The sequence below is a fragment of the Eupeodes corollae genome, chromosome 2 (genome assembly GCF_945859685.1).
Source record: "Eupeodes corollae chromosome 2, idEupCoro1.1, whole genome shotgun sequence".
Taxonomy (NCBI): Eukaryota; Metazoa; Arthropoda; class Insecta; order Diptera; family Syrphidae; genus Eupeodes; species Eupeodes corollae.
In genome coordinates this window covers 60,019,301-60,034,975 of record NC_079148.1, presented here as the reverse complement: position 1 = coordinate 60,034,975, position 15,675 = coordinate 60,019,301, and the positions used below count along the sequence as shown (strand labels likewise).

General features: G+C 39.9%; 2 protein-coding genes across 3 annotated transcripts in view; one reads left to right on the top strand and one right to left on the bottom strand.

Moving 5' to 3' along the window:
• Window positions 1-1,959: 1,959 nt before the first annotated feature.
• The window catches only part of LOC129945416 (actin-histidine N-methyltransferase), a 135,746-nt gene continuing 122,030 nt past the window's right edge, over window positions 1,960-15,675 (top strand). The window contains exon 1 of the mRNA XM_056055157.1: window positions 1,960-3,154. Within this exon, the coding sequence (XP_055911132.1) occupies window positions 2,334-3,154 (821 nt within the window). The 5' untranslated portion in view covers window positions 1,960-2,333. The remainder of the gene's footprint in view (window positions 3,155-15,675) is intronic.
• The window catches only part of LOC129945415 (putative mediator of RNA polymerase II transcription subunit 26), a 146,807-nt gene continuing 144,871 nt past the window's right edge, over window positions 13,740-15,675 (bottom strand). Inside the window, exon 3 of one of the 2 annotated variants that reach the window (XM_056055154.1) lies at window positions 13,740-15,602. In XM_056055154.1, coding sequence (XP_055911129.1) covers window positions 14,887-15,602 — 716 coding nt within the window. In that variant the 3' untranslated portion in view covers window positions 13,740-14,886. Of the gene's footprint in view, window positions 15,635-15,675 lie in introns of both variants that reach the window. The other variant, XM_056055156.1, reaches the window with a different exon arrangement.

The following is a 15,675-nucleotide window of genomic DNA, read 5'->3' as shown; positions in this document are numbered from 1 at the left end:
TACATTAATTGTTCTCTCGGTGTATCATTACATGGATCGTATTCGTATTCCCTCGGTGCTACATAATTTGAAACAGTACGGTGTTCCCTTGGTGCAGCATAGGAAATGTTAGTACGTTCTCTCGGTGCAGCATGGTATGGAATATAATTTGTTCCTTCGGTGCAGCAAAAAATGGAACTTTTAGGTGCTCCCTCGTTGCAGCATTTAATGGAATATTATTATGTTCCGTCGGTGCATTGTAGTATGGAACATTACGGTGCTCCCTCGATGCAGCATTTTGTTGCACATAAAAAGGGTGAGAATGGTGAACAGTTTGCTGTGCTTTTTAAAAGCATGTACTAGGTGGAAGCATACTTACTGTTGGACGGGTTGCAGAGGAGAATGTAACAGTAGATTTAGAATCTCGAGGCGTCATTGAACACATCACCGCCGCAGTTGTCGCAACAAGATAGTCAGATGGCGCCGTTGTGAAAAGCGGCACAACGTTGTTGCCTCGTTGACCCAGTCTCGCTGCAGTCGTCTTTGGAGACGATTTAAACTGCGGTAATTGTTCGTCAATTGATTGGAACATTTCAGTCGGTGATATTAATTTATTTTGTCACAACGAAAATATGTGCTTTTACAGGGGTGGAATCGGCTAAGGTGATTTTTGATTGTTGACAGTCAAAATAATCGAATTTGATCTATGTTAGGCGATATTCTGATTGATACCTTAAAAGCTGTCACTAGAAATATTTGATACTCGTTTTCCTACAAATATTTCGTTTCTGAATAGGGCTATCAGACGCTTACAAAAAACGAATGGAATTTGTTTTCAGTTACTCTTTTTAGGTACAAAAACACATTCTTTTGATCGACGAAGCTTACGTAATTCGAAAAAACACAAGAAAAGTAAGAATGTTATTTAAGCACAGCCAATTTGATAGTTTTATTTAGATATTTTATAGAAATCATTTTAAATTTCATCATAGTAACAATGAATTGTGAATTGAATCAGCTTACACAGACGGAAAAGTAGGTGATAGTCAATTTTACTATCAAAAATTTGATAGTCAACTTTCACTTTAGCCGATTCCACCCCAGATCTGCACCAAAAAATGATTTATTTTATCCAGGAAAAACCCACTCGACATTCTATTGTAGTAGTTAGTTAAAAACTTTTGAAATCTTAAAAATGCATTTCAGGTTTTGATCCGATGAAATGGCCTTTTTTTTGTTTAACTAACATCTGGAGTCTAGAAAGACTGCTAGATACCGTATTAATTTGGTCTTTAGACAATTAAGACAGACTAATTCATAGCTGTTTTGATATGAAAGTCTTAAGTTAAGTTTTTAAGTTCATTGAGTATGTGACTTCAGTCCGTTTTGCTTAACGTTAAAAGTTTATAACATAAGATTTGAAAATGGCGCTATCTCTAGGAAGAGAATTGAAAACCTAATTTGCTAGACTTGTTATATAAGAACATTCTTCTTTAAATTACTATTATAACCACTAATATCTTTAAGTTTAATAGAAATTGTCCATATTTAAAGGGAACGTTAAATTACGAAGCGGGACAGTTCACCCCCGCCAGTTTACCCTTGCCAGTTTACCTTTGGACAGTTTACCACCGCTGGTTTACCTCCGGAAGGTTTACCTCCAGAGCAGGTTAGGTAGTTTGAAAAATGGCTTATTTTGCTTATAGGGTGCTTCTTAAGTAATTTGTCATACATATGAACATTGCATCGTCGTTAAACCTCATCAAACTCACCGACACATTGATTTTTTTAATTTTATTTCTCACTTTGGTAGTTTGAAATGTAGTCTCGGGCTTTTCAATTTTGATAAGAGAATCGAACGTGATAAGAAAAGTTTACGAACAGACCTTTAATTTATTCTGACTGAATTGAAGTTGCTCAAGCAAATGAACTAGCCACATAGAAATTCCTCCAAATGACGTCTGTCAGTCAGCTGTCACTACCTTAGAAAGAAAGACGTTACAAAAAAATTCTACCACCCTCTTCAGCACGTGCAGCAAATAAACCGGGTCAACGCTTATTTTGTTATTATTTTATTGACATTCTTTTTAATTCAAAACAAAAACTAAAACCCTTAACCACCACTCAAGTTCCATATTAATATCAAATTACAATTAACAATCTCCATTTGTTCATCTATTTATAACTCACGCTGAGTGACATTTCTCCTTCCCACATATTTTTCATTCATCATTTTTGTTCGCCAACATAAAAGTCTGCCACTAATTGGGTGTGACAAATAAAATAGTGCGAGGCCGGTCAGTAACCAAAAATATTGTCTAATTAGAAAATTTATAAATAAAAATAATATCAAAATGGGCAAGAAGCAACAACAAAAGAAAAAGCAACATCAGGCTCAACAGCAACCGCACCAAGTGTCTGCTTCTGCCGATCAACAACCGACGACTTACACAGCCAAGGATGTCACTACTGCCACCGCGACCGGTGGCGGATTCAAACGGATTTCGGCCCAAAAAAGAAATGAACTCAACGAGTTAGTCATGAATCTGCGGAAGATTACATTTATGCGTAAAATCAATCCAAACGAACAGTGGCAGGACTACGTTGAGATGCAGGCGATTCTCGAGCGCATCCAGACGATTGAGAGTTGTCTGAAATTCAAGAGTTCTGGTGGTCGGAACCGTGCCGCGAATGTGGAAGCCTTCAACAAATGGGCTGACGATAATGAAGTCAAACACGATGGTGTTCGGATTCGTGAATTTCCTGGATTCGATTTGGGATTGGAGGCAACCAAGGACATCAAAAAAGGTGACCCCATCATAATTGTTCCCCGCAAACTAATTCTCTCCGAAGAATTGCTTGGATCGAGAATGTCGATGTTGCCGTTCGAACCGAAAATGATGTCCAATCTAAAGTTGACTTATGTTCTGATGTGGGAAAAGGTGAATCCGGAGAGTTTCTGGAAACCCTACATCGACCTGCTGCCCGAGAAATACTCGACAGTTTTGTATTATTCTGTGAATGATATGCAAGAGCTGAAGGGGACCAGCGCCTTGTCACAAGCAATCGCACAATGCAAGAACATTGCGCGACAGTACGCAATGATGTATCAGAACTTCCAACAGATGAAGCAGAAAAGCCACTTGGCCGAAAGATTCAGCTATGATTTATACAGGTAAGTGGTTTTACTTTTGTATTTTATTGTCATTCATTTGATATCGCAGTTTATTGATGAATTAAAGGTACTATTAGACGCATGGAGAACCAGAACTCAATTTGGTAATTCTCTTGAGTTTGTCTTTGTCTTTGTTTTTTAAAGCTTCTTATGCATAACTTTCGCCACCAATTCAATGTTGTAAGAGAGTCTTATGCCTGTACTAAAGAACAATCTTCTTTCGAACACGTTAAGTAGCCAGAGTTCTAAAAGATCTCAGCACACATTAAACCGCAGGCCGGTACGAAAAGGTGTAGTTCAATGGAAGCAAAATCACTGCTTGAACTTTTTGATGTATTATACTCTTCGGGTATCGTTCCGAGTGGAAGGGAAACGTCATTTGTCCAGCCTATACACAAAAAGGTGAGTCCGCCTCGTCCCTGAATTATTCACCGATCACACTAACACCCCTTCTTTCCAATGCTGATTATCTCGAAAACCGAGGGCTTTTTAATGACCGTCAGTACAGCTTTCGTTGGTTTATCACTTCGAAGAATAAATATCTACATTGTTTTGGGAAAAGTAAGATTACTTACTTACTTACTTAATGTGGCGCTACAGTCCAGGGCGGACCTGGGCCTCAACCAACATGCGTCTGCAGCCAGCTCGGTCCTTAGCTAGCTGTCTCCAGTTTCGCACGCCAAGTTGGTTGAGGTCCTCTCCCACCTGGATGCGCCACCTGAGTTGCGGTCTTCCTTTACTGCGCCGTCCCTCGGGATTGGAGCTGGAGCGTTGAAGTCCATCCGCTCTACATGACCTAGCCATCTAAGTCATTAGACTTTAATTCTGCTAACTAGGTCAGTGTCGCTGTAAAGTTCGTCGTTATATCTTCTCCTCCATTCTCCATCTATGCGTACGGGACCAAAAAGCACACGAAGAATTTTTCTCCCGAACATCCTAAGACACTCTCGTCTTTCTTTGACAGGGTCCAGGCTTCAGCGCCATTAATGAGAACCGGGATGATGAGTGTCTTATAGATGGTGATTTTACATGCTCGAGAGAGGACTTTACTTCTCAATTGCCTTCTAAGTCCAAAGAAGCAGCGATTTGCAAGAGTTATTCTTCGTTTGATTTCAGCGCTGGTGTCGTTGTCTGCAATAATAGCGGTGCCTAGGTAGACAAAGTCCTTAACTACCTCAAAGTTATAGCTGTCCATGTTGACGTATTGTCTAAGACGTCGTTGTTCCGTGTCCTTTTTTGATGACAACATATTCTTGGTCTTGCCCTCATTGACCACTAAAGCCATCTTCTTCGCTTCCGTCGCAAAGCTCAAAAACGCTCCACTGACATCACGCTTTGATCTTCCAATTATGTCAATATCATCTGCGTATCCGAGCAATTGGATGGACCCTTGGAAGATTGTGCCTCTAGTGTTAACGGTTGAGTTTTGCACAATTCTTTCCAGAACGATGTTGAAGAAGTCGCATGACAGTGCATCGCCTTGTCTAAAACCTTTTTTGACATCAAATGCATCGGTAAGATCTTTTCCGACCTTGATAGAGCAGCGTGCATTCTCCATCGTCATTCGGCACAAACGTATAAGTTTGACAGGGATGCCAAAACTAGACATTGCTCTGTAGAGCTTTTCCCTATAGATGCTGTCAGATTTGAAGCTCCTGGGTTTTTTCCAAGATCTACCGTAGTGTGAATATTTGGTCGATAGTGGACTTTCCTGGTGTGAAGCGACACTGATAAGGACCAATCAGGTTGTTGACGAATGGCTTGAGACGTTCACATAATACGGCAGAGAGGATCTTATATGCAATGTTAAGGAGAGTGATGCCTCTGTAGTTGGCTCAGTTTAGAGGTTCTCATTTCTTATGTATCGGGCACACTATGCTGAGATTCCACTCATCGGGCATGCTTTCTTCTGACCATATTTTGCAGATGAATTGGTGCATGCTCCGTATCAAGTCATCGCCTGCTGCTTTAATAGTTCGGCAGCGATGCCGTCAGCTCCAGTAGCTTTGTTTGACTTAAGTTTAGATATAGTTATCTCCCTTACAGCGGAATTCGGTTCGTCATCGCCGTTATATAATTTGAAAAAGTGATCTTTCCATATTCTCAGCATCGACTGCGGTTCTACTACGATGTTCCCCTGATAGTCTTTACAGGCTTCGGTTCGTGGCTGGTACCCTTGGGAGGTTTTTTTTACCTTTTGGTAAAATTTACGAACCTCATTCCTGTTGTGACATCCCTCTATCTCCTCGATCACGAGCTTCTCATGCTCTTTTTTATCTGTCTAAGAAGCCGGTGTTTTTCTCTCGTCTTCTACTCGTAGAGCTCTCGAGCAGCTTTAGTCCTTTTGTGCAGGTTTTGTATGCCTATTGTTTCGCTGCGTGCGCTTGCCGGCATTCGTCGTCAAACCAGGGGCCGTGTGAAACCTAGAACCTCAGAGGCGGCATCTCTGATGGCTGCAAGGCAATGTTGCTACTGGTTTTCAATGCTTAATGCAGGCAGCATAGGACTCCTTAAGAGGTTATTAGAGACTCGATCGGAAAAGGACATGGCAGTCTCTTGCAATTGTAGCCGTCAAACGTCGAATTCTTACTTGTTTTGGCTTGGATCTTTCTTGTTTTTTACATCGAAAGGTTCTGTTAAGTTGTTACCAACCTTTATGTTGCAGCGCGAATTCTCAATGGTCATCATGCACAAACAGGTGTGTTTGGAAGGTTTGCAAAATTAGGCTTGTACAGCTCGTCCCTGTAGATGCTGTCATATGCGGCCTTGAAATCGATGAAAAGATGTTGAGTGTCGATTTGATGTTCTTTGGTTTTTTCCGTCCTGCCTGACAGTCTGCAGAAGTGGTCCTTTCATATCCTCAGCATTGACTGTGGTTCAACCATAATGTTTTCCTTCTGAGAAGTCAGTCTTCCTCATGCCTCTTCTGGTCATAGAGCTCGTGAACCACTCTCTTCCTTCTATGCAGCTGCGCTTTTCGTATCTGTTCTTTGGCTGCTTTTGCCTGCCGACATTCCTTATCAAACCTTTTTGGTGGCTGCTTGAAACCCAGCACGTCTGAGGTGACTTCTCTGATTGCATCTTGGTAATGTTGGCACTAGTTCTCGATACATTGTGTTGTAGAGAGCTTCGAGAGAGGTTACTTGTGACTTGGTCGGAGAAGGACTTAGCAATCTGTTGCGACGTTGTTAATTATCAAAGCATCTCGCTGTTTTGCCATGGGTCTGGAAACACAAAGTGCTACTTTGGCTACAACGAGGTACTGGTCAGAGTCCATGTTAGCTCCTCGAAAAGTTCGGAAATGCAGGAAGCGTGTCTAGCGTCGATCGCAATATGGTCAATCTGGTTGGCGGTAGATTGATCTGGAGAAGTCCAAGTTCCTTTGTGGATGTTGAGGTGTGGGAAACGCGTACTGGCTACTATCACGTTTCGCCCCGCAGGTGGAAATACCTCTCTCGTTTGCTACCCTAACAACTTTTCACTAGGGTCGAAACTCAATCTCCAGTTGAGGTACTAGGTACGCGATGTGCACCACGCTGAGGTAAGAGTAGGAGTTGATAGACAGAGGTTGGTTTTGCGAAAAACCTGTGGACGCTTGTGTCCTCTTGAACGTACATGTCTACCAATTAAACATCTGCCAAATAAATAACATTGGAAAATCTTCCAATATTGGCCAATGTGTTAAAAGCCTTCCAATTAGTTGACAATTATCAATTTTTTATCAAGCGAAAGTCACCAACCTCTTGCCTCCGCACAATCTGCATTCCACAAACATCTCCTGGTCTTAATCTCCTATATAAACTGTAAAGTTTGTTTATGCATCCTTCTCGAGTTTTATTTTAGGCAGCGGCTTTTTATTTCTTTCCAGTTTCGTAGTTTTTCTTTAAAATTCTTTTAAAATCCTGTAAATTGTTGGATGATGTTGTTGACAAGAATATCATCCAATTAGTTGACAATCTTCTATTTTTTTTGAAAATACAGACAAATTGGGTGCTTTGAAGAGTTTAAACGATTGCAAAGAGTATGCCAACTTTTTTTCTGTTACTTATGACAGATAAAATTAGATATTTACAATATTGGAAGATCTTTCAATCATGTACACTTAGCTTAACTTTACAAAGTTAATACTGATCACATAAATACTTGTGTTGGCATTGATCCAGTTGCACCCAATGAGCTCCACGATCCCTGCATTGAAGTCTTCTCGACGATTTATGTTTAGCAACAATGTCAACATTAAAAATGCTGTTCAATGGAAAAATGGTCTGTGTGAACATGAAATAAATCATTAACCGATTGTAGGCGGTGATATCGCTTAACGTATTAAAGATGTTTCAATCCGATGAACCAAATCGAATGTCAAGCCGAAAAGACATATAATCTTGGGTCTATGAAATAACCCCCACAAAATTGCTTAAAAAAATGAAATAAGTCCCACTTTTGAAAACGAAATAAGTCCCACCAAAATAAAATGATTTAAAAATTTACTTGAAATGAAATAACTCCCACTCAAAATGAAAAAACTCCCCCTTGAATAATATATTTCTTAAATAAATTAAGGCCCACTTTCATAAACGAAATAAGTCCCACTAGTAACAACGTTTGGATTCGTAAATGGATTAAGTACAGATCAATTGTTCTTATAATTAAGATGGAAACCGTTTCGGAAGGACCATCAGATTAAAATGATCGACCTTTATAAATGGCTTGAAGATCCAGTGCATGGTAGACGGTATTATAGTTTTAAAGTGGCATTGGGATTAGTTGTATTTTGTAATGGTGGTATTAGAAAACATGGAACACGAATTCCAATTTCCTACTAAAAATATAATAAAACACTTACATACGTAATTACGTCAACAATTTTTTTTAATATTGTTTTTCCAGTAGTTAAGTTCGGTACCTATTTGTACACATTTCTTTAAAGTTTTTTTTTATTATAGTAAGTAAAGGGTGTCCCAAAATTAACGCAAGGTTTGAATTAAATAGAAAACGCCGTTTTTAGTCTTTTGATAGTTATATTTTTATTGACTCGTAAAGTACATAGGATAGGGTTATGTATGGAATAACACATCGGACAAATGGCCTCCACGGCTTTGCAAGCACATGCGCACTCTTTTGTTGAAATTTTCCATGACCATTCTGCATAAATGTGGCTGAATTTCGTTAATGCAGCGTTGAATCTCCTCCTTTAATGCACGGGTGGTTGTGGGCTTGTTGACATAGACTTGTGATTTCAAATAACCCCATAAAAAGAAGTCTAATGGTGTTAAATCACACGATCTAGGAGGCCAATTTTGATCACCGAAACGAGAGAGTACACGACCTGGAAATGTCTGATGCAGTAATTGAATTGTTTCACAGGCTGTATGACATGTGGCACCGTCTTGTTGAATTGTTTTACGGGCTGTATGACATGTGGCACCGTCTTCTTGAAACCACATATTGGACACATCAATATCATCCAATTTAGGCAGAAAGAACTGTGTGATCATGTTGCGATATCGAGCACCAGTAACAGTCACTGCTTGACCAGCAGCATTTTCAAAAAAATATGGCCCAATTATGCCTCCAGCCCAAAATCCACACCATACAGTCACGCGTTGTGGATGCATTTGTTTTTCGACAATCACATGTGGGTTCCCCGAACCCCAAATGCGGCAATTTTGGCGATTGACAAAGCCATCAAGATGAAAATGTGCTTCATCGCTTAGGATGATCAGTGTCCATTTGCTGATGTTCAATAATCCATTCAACGAACTCTCTTCTCTGTCCATGGTCATTAGGCTTCAATTGTTGTGTTAATTGAATTTTTTATGCATGAAGACACAGATCTTTGGTGAGTATACGCTGTAGAGAGGTTCTTGAAATTTGCAATTCTTGTCCACGACGTCGAATTGAGGTTCCTGGATTGTCAGCAACACTCTCACGCACTGCTTCGACATTCATATTTGAACGGCTTGTTTTTGAACGACCAGTGTGTTTGGCGTCTCCAACGGATCCAGTCTCCATGAATTTTTCAATTAATCTCTTCACAGTTGACGAAGTTAAAACACTATTCCGACCATATTTTGTATGAAATTTTTGAACTGCAGCCGCCAAGCTTTCACTATATTTGAAATATTCTTTAATAATGAAGACACGTTGTTTTATCGTGTAACGCTCCATTTTTAATAACCCTATACTGTTAGCTGTCAAATTGCTTTTTTCAGGGTTGCCAACACTTCACTGCACAAATGACGGCAAATTTAAATGTTGCGTTAATTTTGGGACACCCTTTATAAAGTAATTAATAACAAAAAAAGGAGAGCCATGAGAGATAAGGAGACAAAATTATGGTTATCCCTTTTACGAAATGTCCAATATATAACTTTTTTCATAAGAAAAAAAATGAGAAATAAAGCCATAATGGCTTTATCGCACCCCTCCATAAAAAATCATTTATTTATCAGATAAATATCTGAAGGGTTTCATGAACTTCTGCACGACAGAATGGACATACTAGTTTACTTGTTTGATCAATTTTGTGAGTTTGGATTGTACGACAGCATTCACTGCAAATTTTCAAGTGCTTACAAGGAACAAATAAGATATTTGGCTGTTTTATGAAATAAATCACACACATATTATTATTAATTGTATTCTGGTTGGTTTCAATATGGTTTAACGACTCGTCTTCAATGTCCTCTTCCAAATATTATAATTCTTCAAAAAGATCTTCATCAGGCTCCATTTGTACAGTTAAATTATTTTTTGATAACACCAGTTGGTCAAGGAATTTAGAAGGAGTTATAGTACCTTGTAAAAGATCATTCTTGAATTTCAAAATCATATCTGCTTTCAAAACACAGGACTTTTTAATACACTTTTTTCCCACACTACCATTGGCAAATATTATTAAGCATTCACTTATAAAAATGAAATACTTACTTACTTAAGGTGGCGCTACAGTCCTGTGTGAACTAGGGCCTCACCCAACAAACTTCTCCATCTAGCTCGGTCCCTAGCTAGATGTCTCCAGTTTCGCGCTCCAAGTTGGGTGAGGTCACCTTCCACTTGTGCGCGCCACCTGATCCGCGGTCTTCCTCTACTGCGCTGTCCTGTGGGTGCTGATTCGAAGACTTTCCGGGCCGGAGCATTGGTTTCCATGCGCTCTACGTGACCCAGCCATCTTAATCGTTGGACTTTTACTCTTCTGGCTAAGTCTACGTCGCTGTACAGCCCGTACAGTTCGGGACCGTAGATCACACGAAGAACTTTTCTCTCGAAGCGACCCAAGGTGCTTTCATCCGCTTTTGTCATGGTCCATGCTTCTGCACCGTATAGCAGGACGGGGATGATAAGGGTCTTATATAGCAACACTTTGGTCCCTCGAGAGAGGACTTTACCACTCAATTGCTTTCTTAGTCCAAAGAAACAGCGGTTAGCAAGAGTTATTCTGCGTTTGATCTCAGCGCTGGTGTTGTTTTCTGCGTTTACAGCGGAGCCTAGGTAGACGAAGTCCTTGACTACCGCAAAGTTACGTCGGTCGATTGTGACGTTTTGACCAAAACGTCGGTGTTGTATGTCCTTTCTAGACGACAGCATGTACTTTGTTTTGCCCTCATTAACCGTTAAACCCATTTTTGCCGCCTCTGCCTCAATACTTACAAAAGCCCCATTGACATCACGCTGAGTTCTTCCGATTATGTCAATGTCATCAGCATATGCCAGTGATTGGACAGACTTTTGAAAGATAGTGCCTCTAGTGTTGACGTGTGAGCTCTGCACTATTCTTTCAAGCACGATGTTAAAAAAGTCGCATGACAGCGCATCACCTTGTCTAAAGCCTTTTTTGACATCAAAAGGTTCTGTTAAGTTGTTTCCAACCTTTATGGAGCAGCGTGAATTCTCCATGGTCATCCTGCACAAAGGGACGAATTTGGCAGGGATGCCAAAACTAGACATGGCTCTATACAGCTCGTCCCTGTAGATGCTGTCATATGCGGCCTTGAAATCGATGAAAAGATGGTGGGTGTCGATTTGGTGTTCTTCAGTTTTTTCCAGGATCTGCCGTAATGTGAATATGTGATCAACTGTGGACTTTCCTGGTCTAAAACCACACTGATAAGGACCTATCAGTTTGTTGACGATGGGCTTTAGACGTTCACATATTACGGCAGAGAAGATTTTATAGGCGATGTTAAGTAGACTTATTCCTCTATAGTTGGTGCAGTTTAGAGGGTCTTCTTTTTTCAGGATCGGGCAAACAATACTAACCAGCTTATCCCCAGCTGCTTTCAAGAGCTCGGCATTCAAGCCATCTGCTCCAGCGGTTTTATTAGACTTCAACTTAGATATGGCAATCTTTACTTCGTCTAAGTCGGGAGGACGGGATTGTTGGCTTTCGTCGTCTATATCCTGCCTGACAGCGGAATTCAGTTCTTCATCGCCGTTATACAGTCTGCAGAAGTGGTCCTTCCATATCCTCAGCATTGACTGCGGTTCCACTATGATGTTTCCACTTTCGTCTTTGCAGCCTTCGGTTCTAGGTTTATGTACCTGTGAATTTCGTTTCACTTGTTCATAAAACTTTCGAACCTCATTCCTGCTTTTATACCTCTCAACATCTTCAACCGCACGCTTCTCATGCCCTCTCTTTTTCCTTCTGAGAAGTCGGCGTTCCTCTCGCCTCTTCTGCTCATAGAGCTCACGAGCAGCTCTCGTCCTTTTATGCAGCGCCGCTTTGCGTGCCTCTTGTTTGGCTGCATTTGCCTGCCGACATTCCTCATCAAACCAGGGGTTCCTTGTTGGTGGCTGTTTGAAACGCAGCACATCAGAGGCGGCTTCTATGATTGCATCTTGGCAATGTTGCCACTGGGTTTTCGATACATTATGTTGGCGGCAGAGAACTTCGAGAGAGGTTACTTGTAACTCGGTCGGAAAAGGATTTGGCGATCTCTGGCGATTGTAGCCGTTCGACGTTGTATCTTCTTCCAGCATGTCCCTGTCTTGCCTTGGGTCTGGAAATCCGAAGTGCTACCTTGGCTACAACGAGGTAGTGGTCCGAGTCGATGTTAGCTCCTCGGAAAGTTCGTACATCCATGATGCTGGAAGCGTGTCTGGCGTCGATCGCAATATGGTCAATCTGGTTGACGATAGATTGATCTGGAGAAGTCCAAGTCCCTTTGTGGATGTTGAGGTGTGGAAACTGCGTACACCAAAGATGTCTTCACTTCCTAGCTTGGCATTAAAATCGCCCAGGACTATTTTAATATCGTAGCTAGGGCACTGCTCATATGTTTTGTCTAAGAGCTCGAAGAACATATCTTTGGTGTTGTCGTCTTTCTCTTCTGTGGGGGCGTGCCCGCATATCAGGCTAATGATGCCGAATTTAGCCTTGATGCGTATGGTCATGAGGCGCTCATTGATGCACCTATAGCTCAAGACTTCTTGCCTAAGTCTAGCTCCGATGACGAATCCGCATCCAAATAAGCGCTGTTGGTTTTCGTGGTAGCAGTCACCATAGTAGATATCGCAGTTTTTCATCCTCTTTTTGCCCGGCCCATCCCATCGTATTTCCTGGATGGCGGTGATATCTGCTTTATATCGTTCTAGGGCCTCCGCTAATTCTTCGGCCGCACGTGGTCTGTTAAGGGACCTAACATTCCACGTGCATATCCGAAGTTCGTTGTCCTTAATTCGTTTGCGTTGGTTGTCAACAGTAAATCCGTCCGTATCCGAGGCTTGTTGGTGCTTCGCAACTATGAAAGCTTTTACGTGGCCAGGAAGTTACCCCGACGCACAACCTCTAACCTGGAGGGCCAGATCCTAAGTATAACTCCAAGGATGGGGAGCCGGATAAAACCGCTCCTTACAGGCCTGGGCTTCGAGTAAGTCGAAGAAGCCCTATAAGGTGCTCACTAAGTAGTTCAACCTTACTGGAACTGTAGACGCCACCGTTGATTCCATCTCGGGAATTCCTCCGCTGCCGTCTGGATAAGGAGAGGTGCCTTAGTGGAAACACCTCTCCCCACCTCTCTCGTTTGCTGCCCCCAACAACTTTCCACTGGGGTTGGAACCCAATCTCCAGTTGAGGTACTAGGCACCCGATGTTCACCACGTGGAGGTGAGAGTAGGAGTTGATAGACAGAGGTTGGTTTTAAGAAAAAACCTGTGGACGCTTGTGTCCTCTTGAATGCACATGTCTACCATTTGAACATCTACATAAAAATGAAATAAGTCCCATTTAAAACGAAATAAATCCCACCTAAATATAAATTTAGGGGTAGAAAATAACTCCCACTTTACAAAACGAATTTATTCCCACTCAAAACGAAATAAGTCCCACTTAAAATAAAAACGCGTAACGAAATAAGTCCCACTTTTAAAAACGAAATAACTCCCCCTTTCAAAATAGCAATTTTTGGTGGATATTATTTCGTTTTTAAAAGTGGGACTTATTTCGTGGGAGTTATTTCATAGACCCATAATCTTAATGTGTTAACCTCTGTTTACCCGATTGCTCCTTCTCAAATATTCCAAAACTTTGATGAATGTCAGTTTTTTTTTAATGACAATTTCGCAAATAAAACATTAATCCGGGTAAAATAATATATATATTTGAATTGTAAGATAATAATTGTGTCATTCTAAAACATCATGAGTACTGTTAATAAATATAACTAATATTTTCTTGAGTGTTGTTTTTTAAAAAGACTTGGAGTCATTTATAATCTTGTTCGAATAATAAATAATGAAATATACCAACTTCTGTAATATGAATATGAGTATCTTCCCTAAATATAGTCTTAGTCCTAAATATTTTAATATATATAATGTATACTATAATAAACTATACAATTTGTTTTATTTTATTTTTATATTCATTCATTTTTTTTCTTTTATTTAAACATTCTACATTTACAATTATTATTGCTTTTAATATGTTTTTTTTTTTAATTTGTTTAGTTTGTGTTAAACATTCTCGTATGCATTTTAAAATATTTTATTTTTGTTTTTCTTTAAGAAACCCTACTTATTTGAAAATCTATTTTCTTCTATAAATATTTCTTTAGTATATAATATAAACATTATAAAGATTAAATTTAATGGTCTTCGTTTGTTTATTATTATTATTCTAATTATTATTGTTTTTTGAGCGCATTGTCTTTAAAATAAACACTAATCAATAGTTGTTGTTTATTTTGGTTGTTATTTAATTAAGTTTTTTAATTTTTATGAATTTAAAAAGGATTGCTGAATACATTTTTTAATATCATAACATGAAATCAAAATAGCAGTATCTGTTTCTTAACTCGAAATCGCAGTTTTTGTATTAATTAAAGTTCAACGGTTATAACATTTGTTAACAATTAACTTTTCTAATAGCGACTAAATTCAGCTTAATCATTTTTGAAGCTTGCAACAAACCGACTCTTGAATGGTTTCATAGAATTTAAATTTGAAAGCTTGGAGCTTTGCTCTTTGCTTTAACTTATAAAATATTTGTTAGTATGTAAAAGCCGAACTAATGGATTATTTTTGGTCATCATCAATTCAATCTAAACAATATAAGTCGAAAATTTCCAAACAGCAATCCTTTCCAAAAAAATTTCATTTAAACACTTTTTTAATATGTATTTTTGTGTATAATATTTTCGTATGTATTGTAAAAAAAATTTCACAGCTCCTTCCTCTCGACAAACTAAAAAACCACTACAGCAATCTTAAAACCTTCCAACCCAATCTGACTAAAACGATTTTCGTAAGGAACTGAAGAGATAATCCTGCACCTGTGTCGAACTGGGATCCATTGTTTCAAATTTTGAACTATGATGTATGGAATGAGATGGCCCGGTTAAATAATCACCATCATTGGGACCAGGGAACACAATGGAAATGTGGTGACGTTGACTCTGTCGACTGTTACTTCTGCTCGTCCTCGACGGGGCCAGAGAACTGTCCATTCCCAAGCTAGTTGTTGACGTTGCTAGGTCATCAGTTCTATGTGAAGATTTCATTGGCATCTTGCTACGCATTGCAGCATATGCCTCGAGATAGTCCAACTTATGGCGACGTCTTCTCTGTTTCCATCGGCACGCCACAAATACCACCATAAAGGCCACCAGTGAGGTCAATACAATGGCTGCACTTGCCACAATTGCCGAACGTATCCCAGAAGGCACTTCCGAAGTATGCACTAGATTCAGAGCACTGCGTTTAAAACCGTGACCGGATAGTTCCAAATCGATTAAGTCATGCGCCCGGGCTACTTCGTCCTCGATCTGGACAATTGGATCTTCTTCACTGACGGTCGATTGGTGTCGCTGAACAGTTTGTTGTGGTGGGTCGAGGTCGGAGCGCTGTAGAAACCTCTTTGCATTTTCCGATGCTGTTAAACTCGCTAAGGCTAGACTCTTCCATGAGGGATAAAACGGTTGTCGTTGGATGTTGCTATTGTTGGGATCTGTCAAAATAGAGTTCAAGCAAAATTTGTACCTATTTTTCAATATAATCTGTATTCATGAAAAATGAAAATG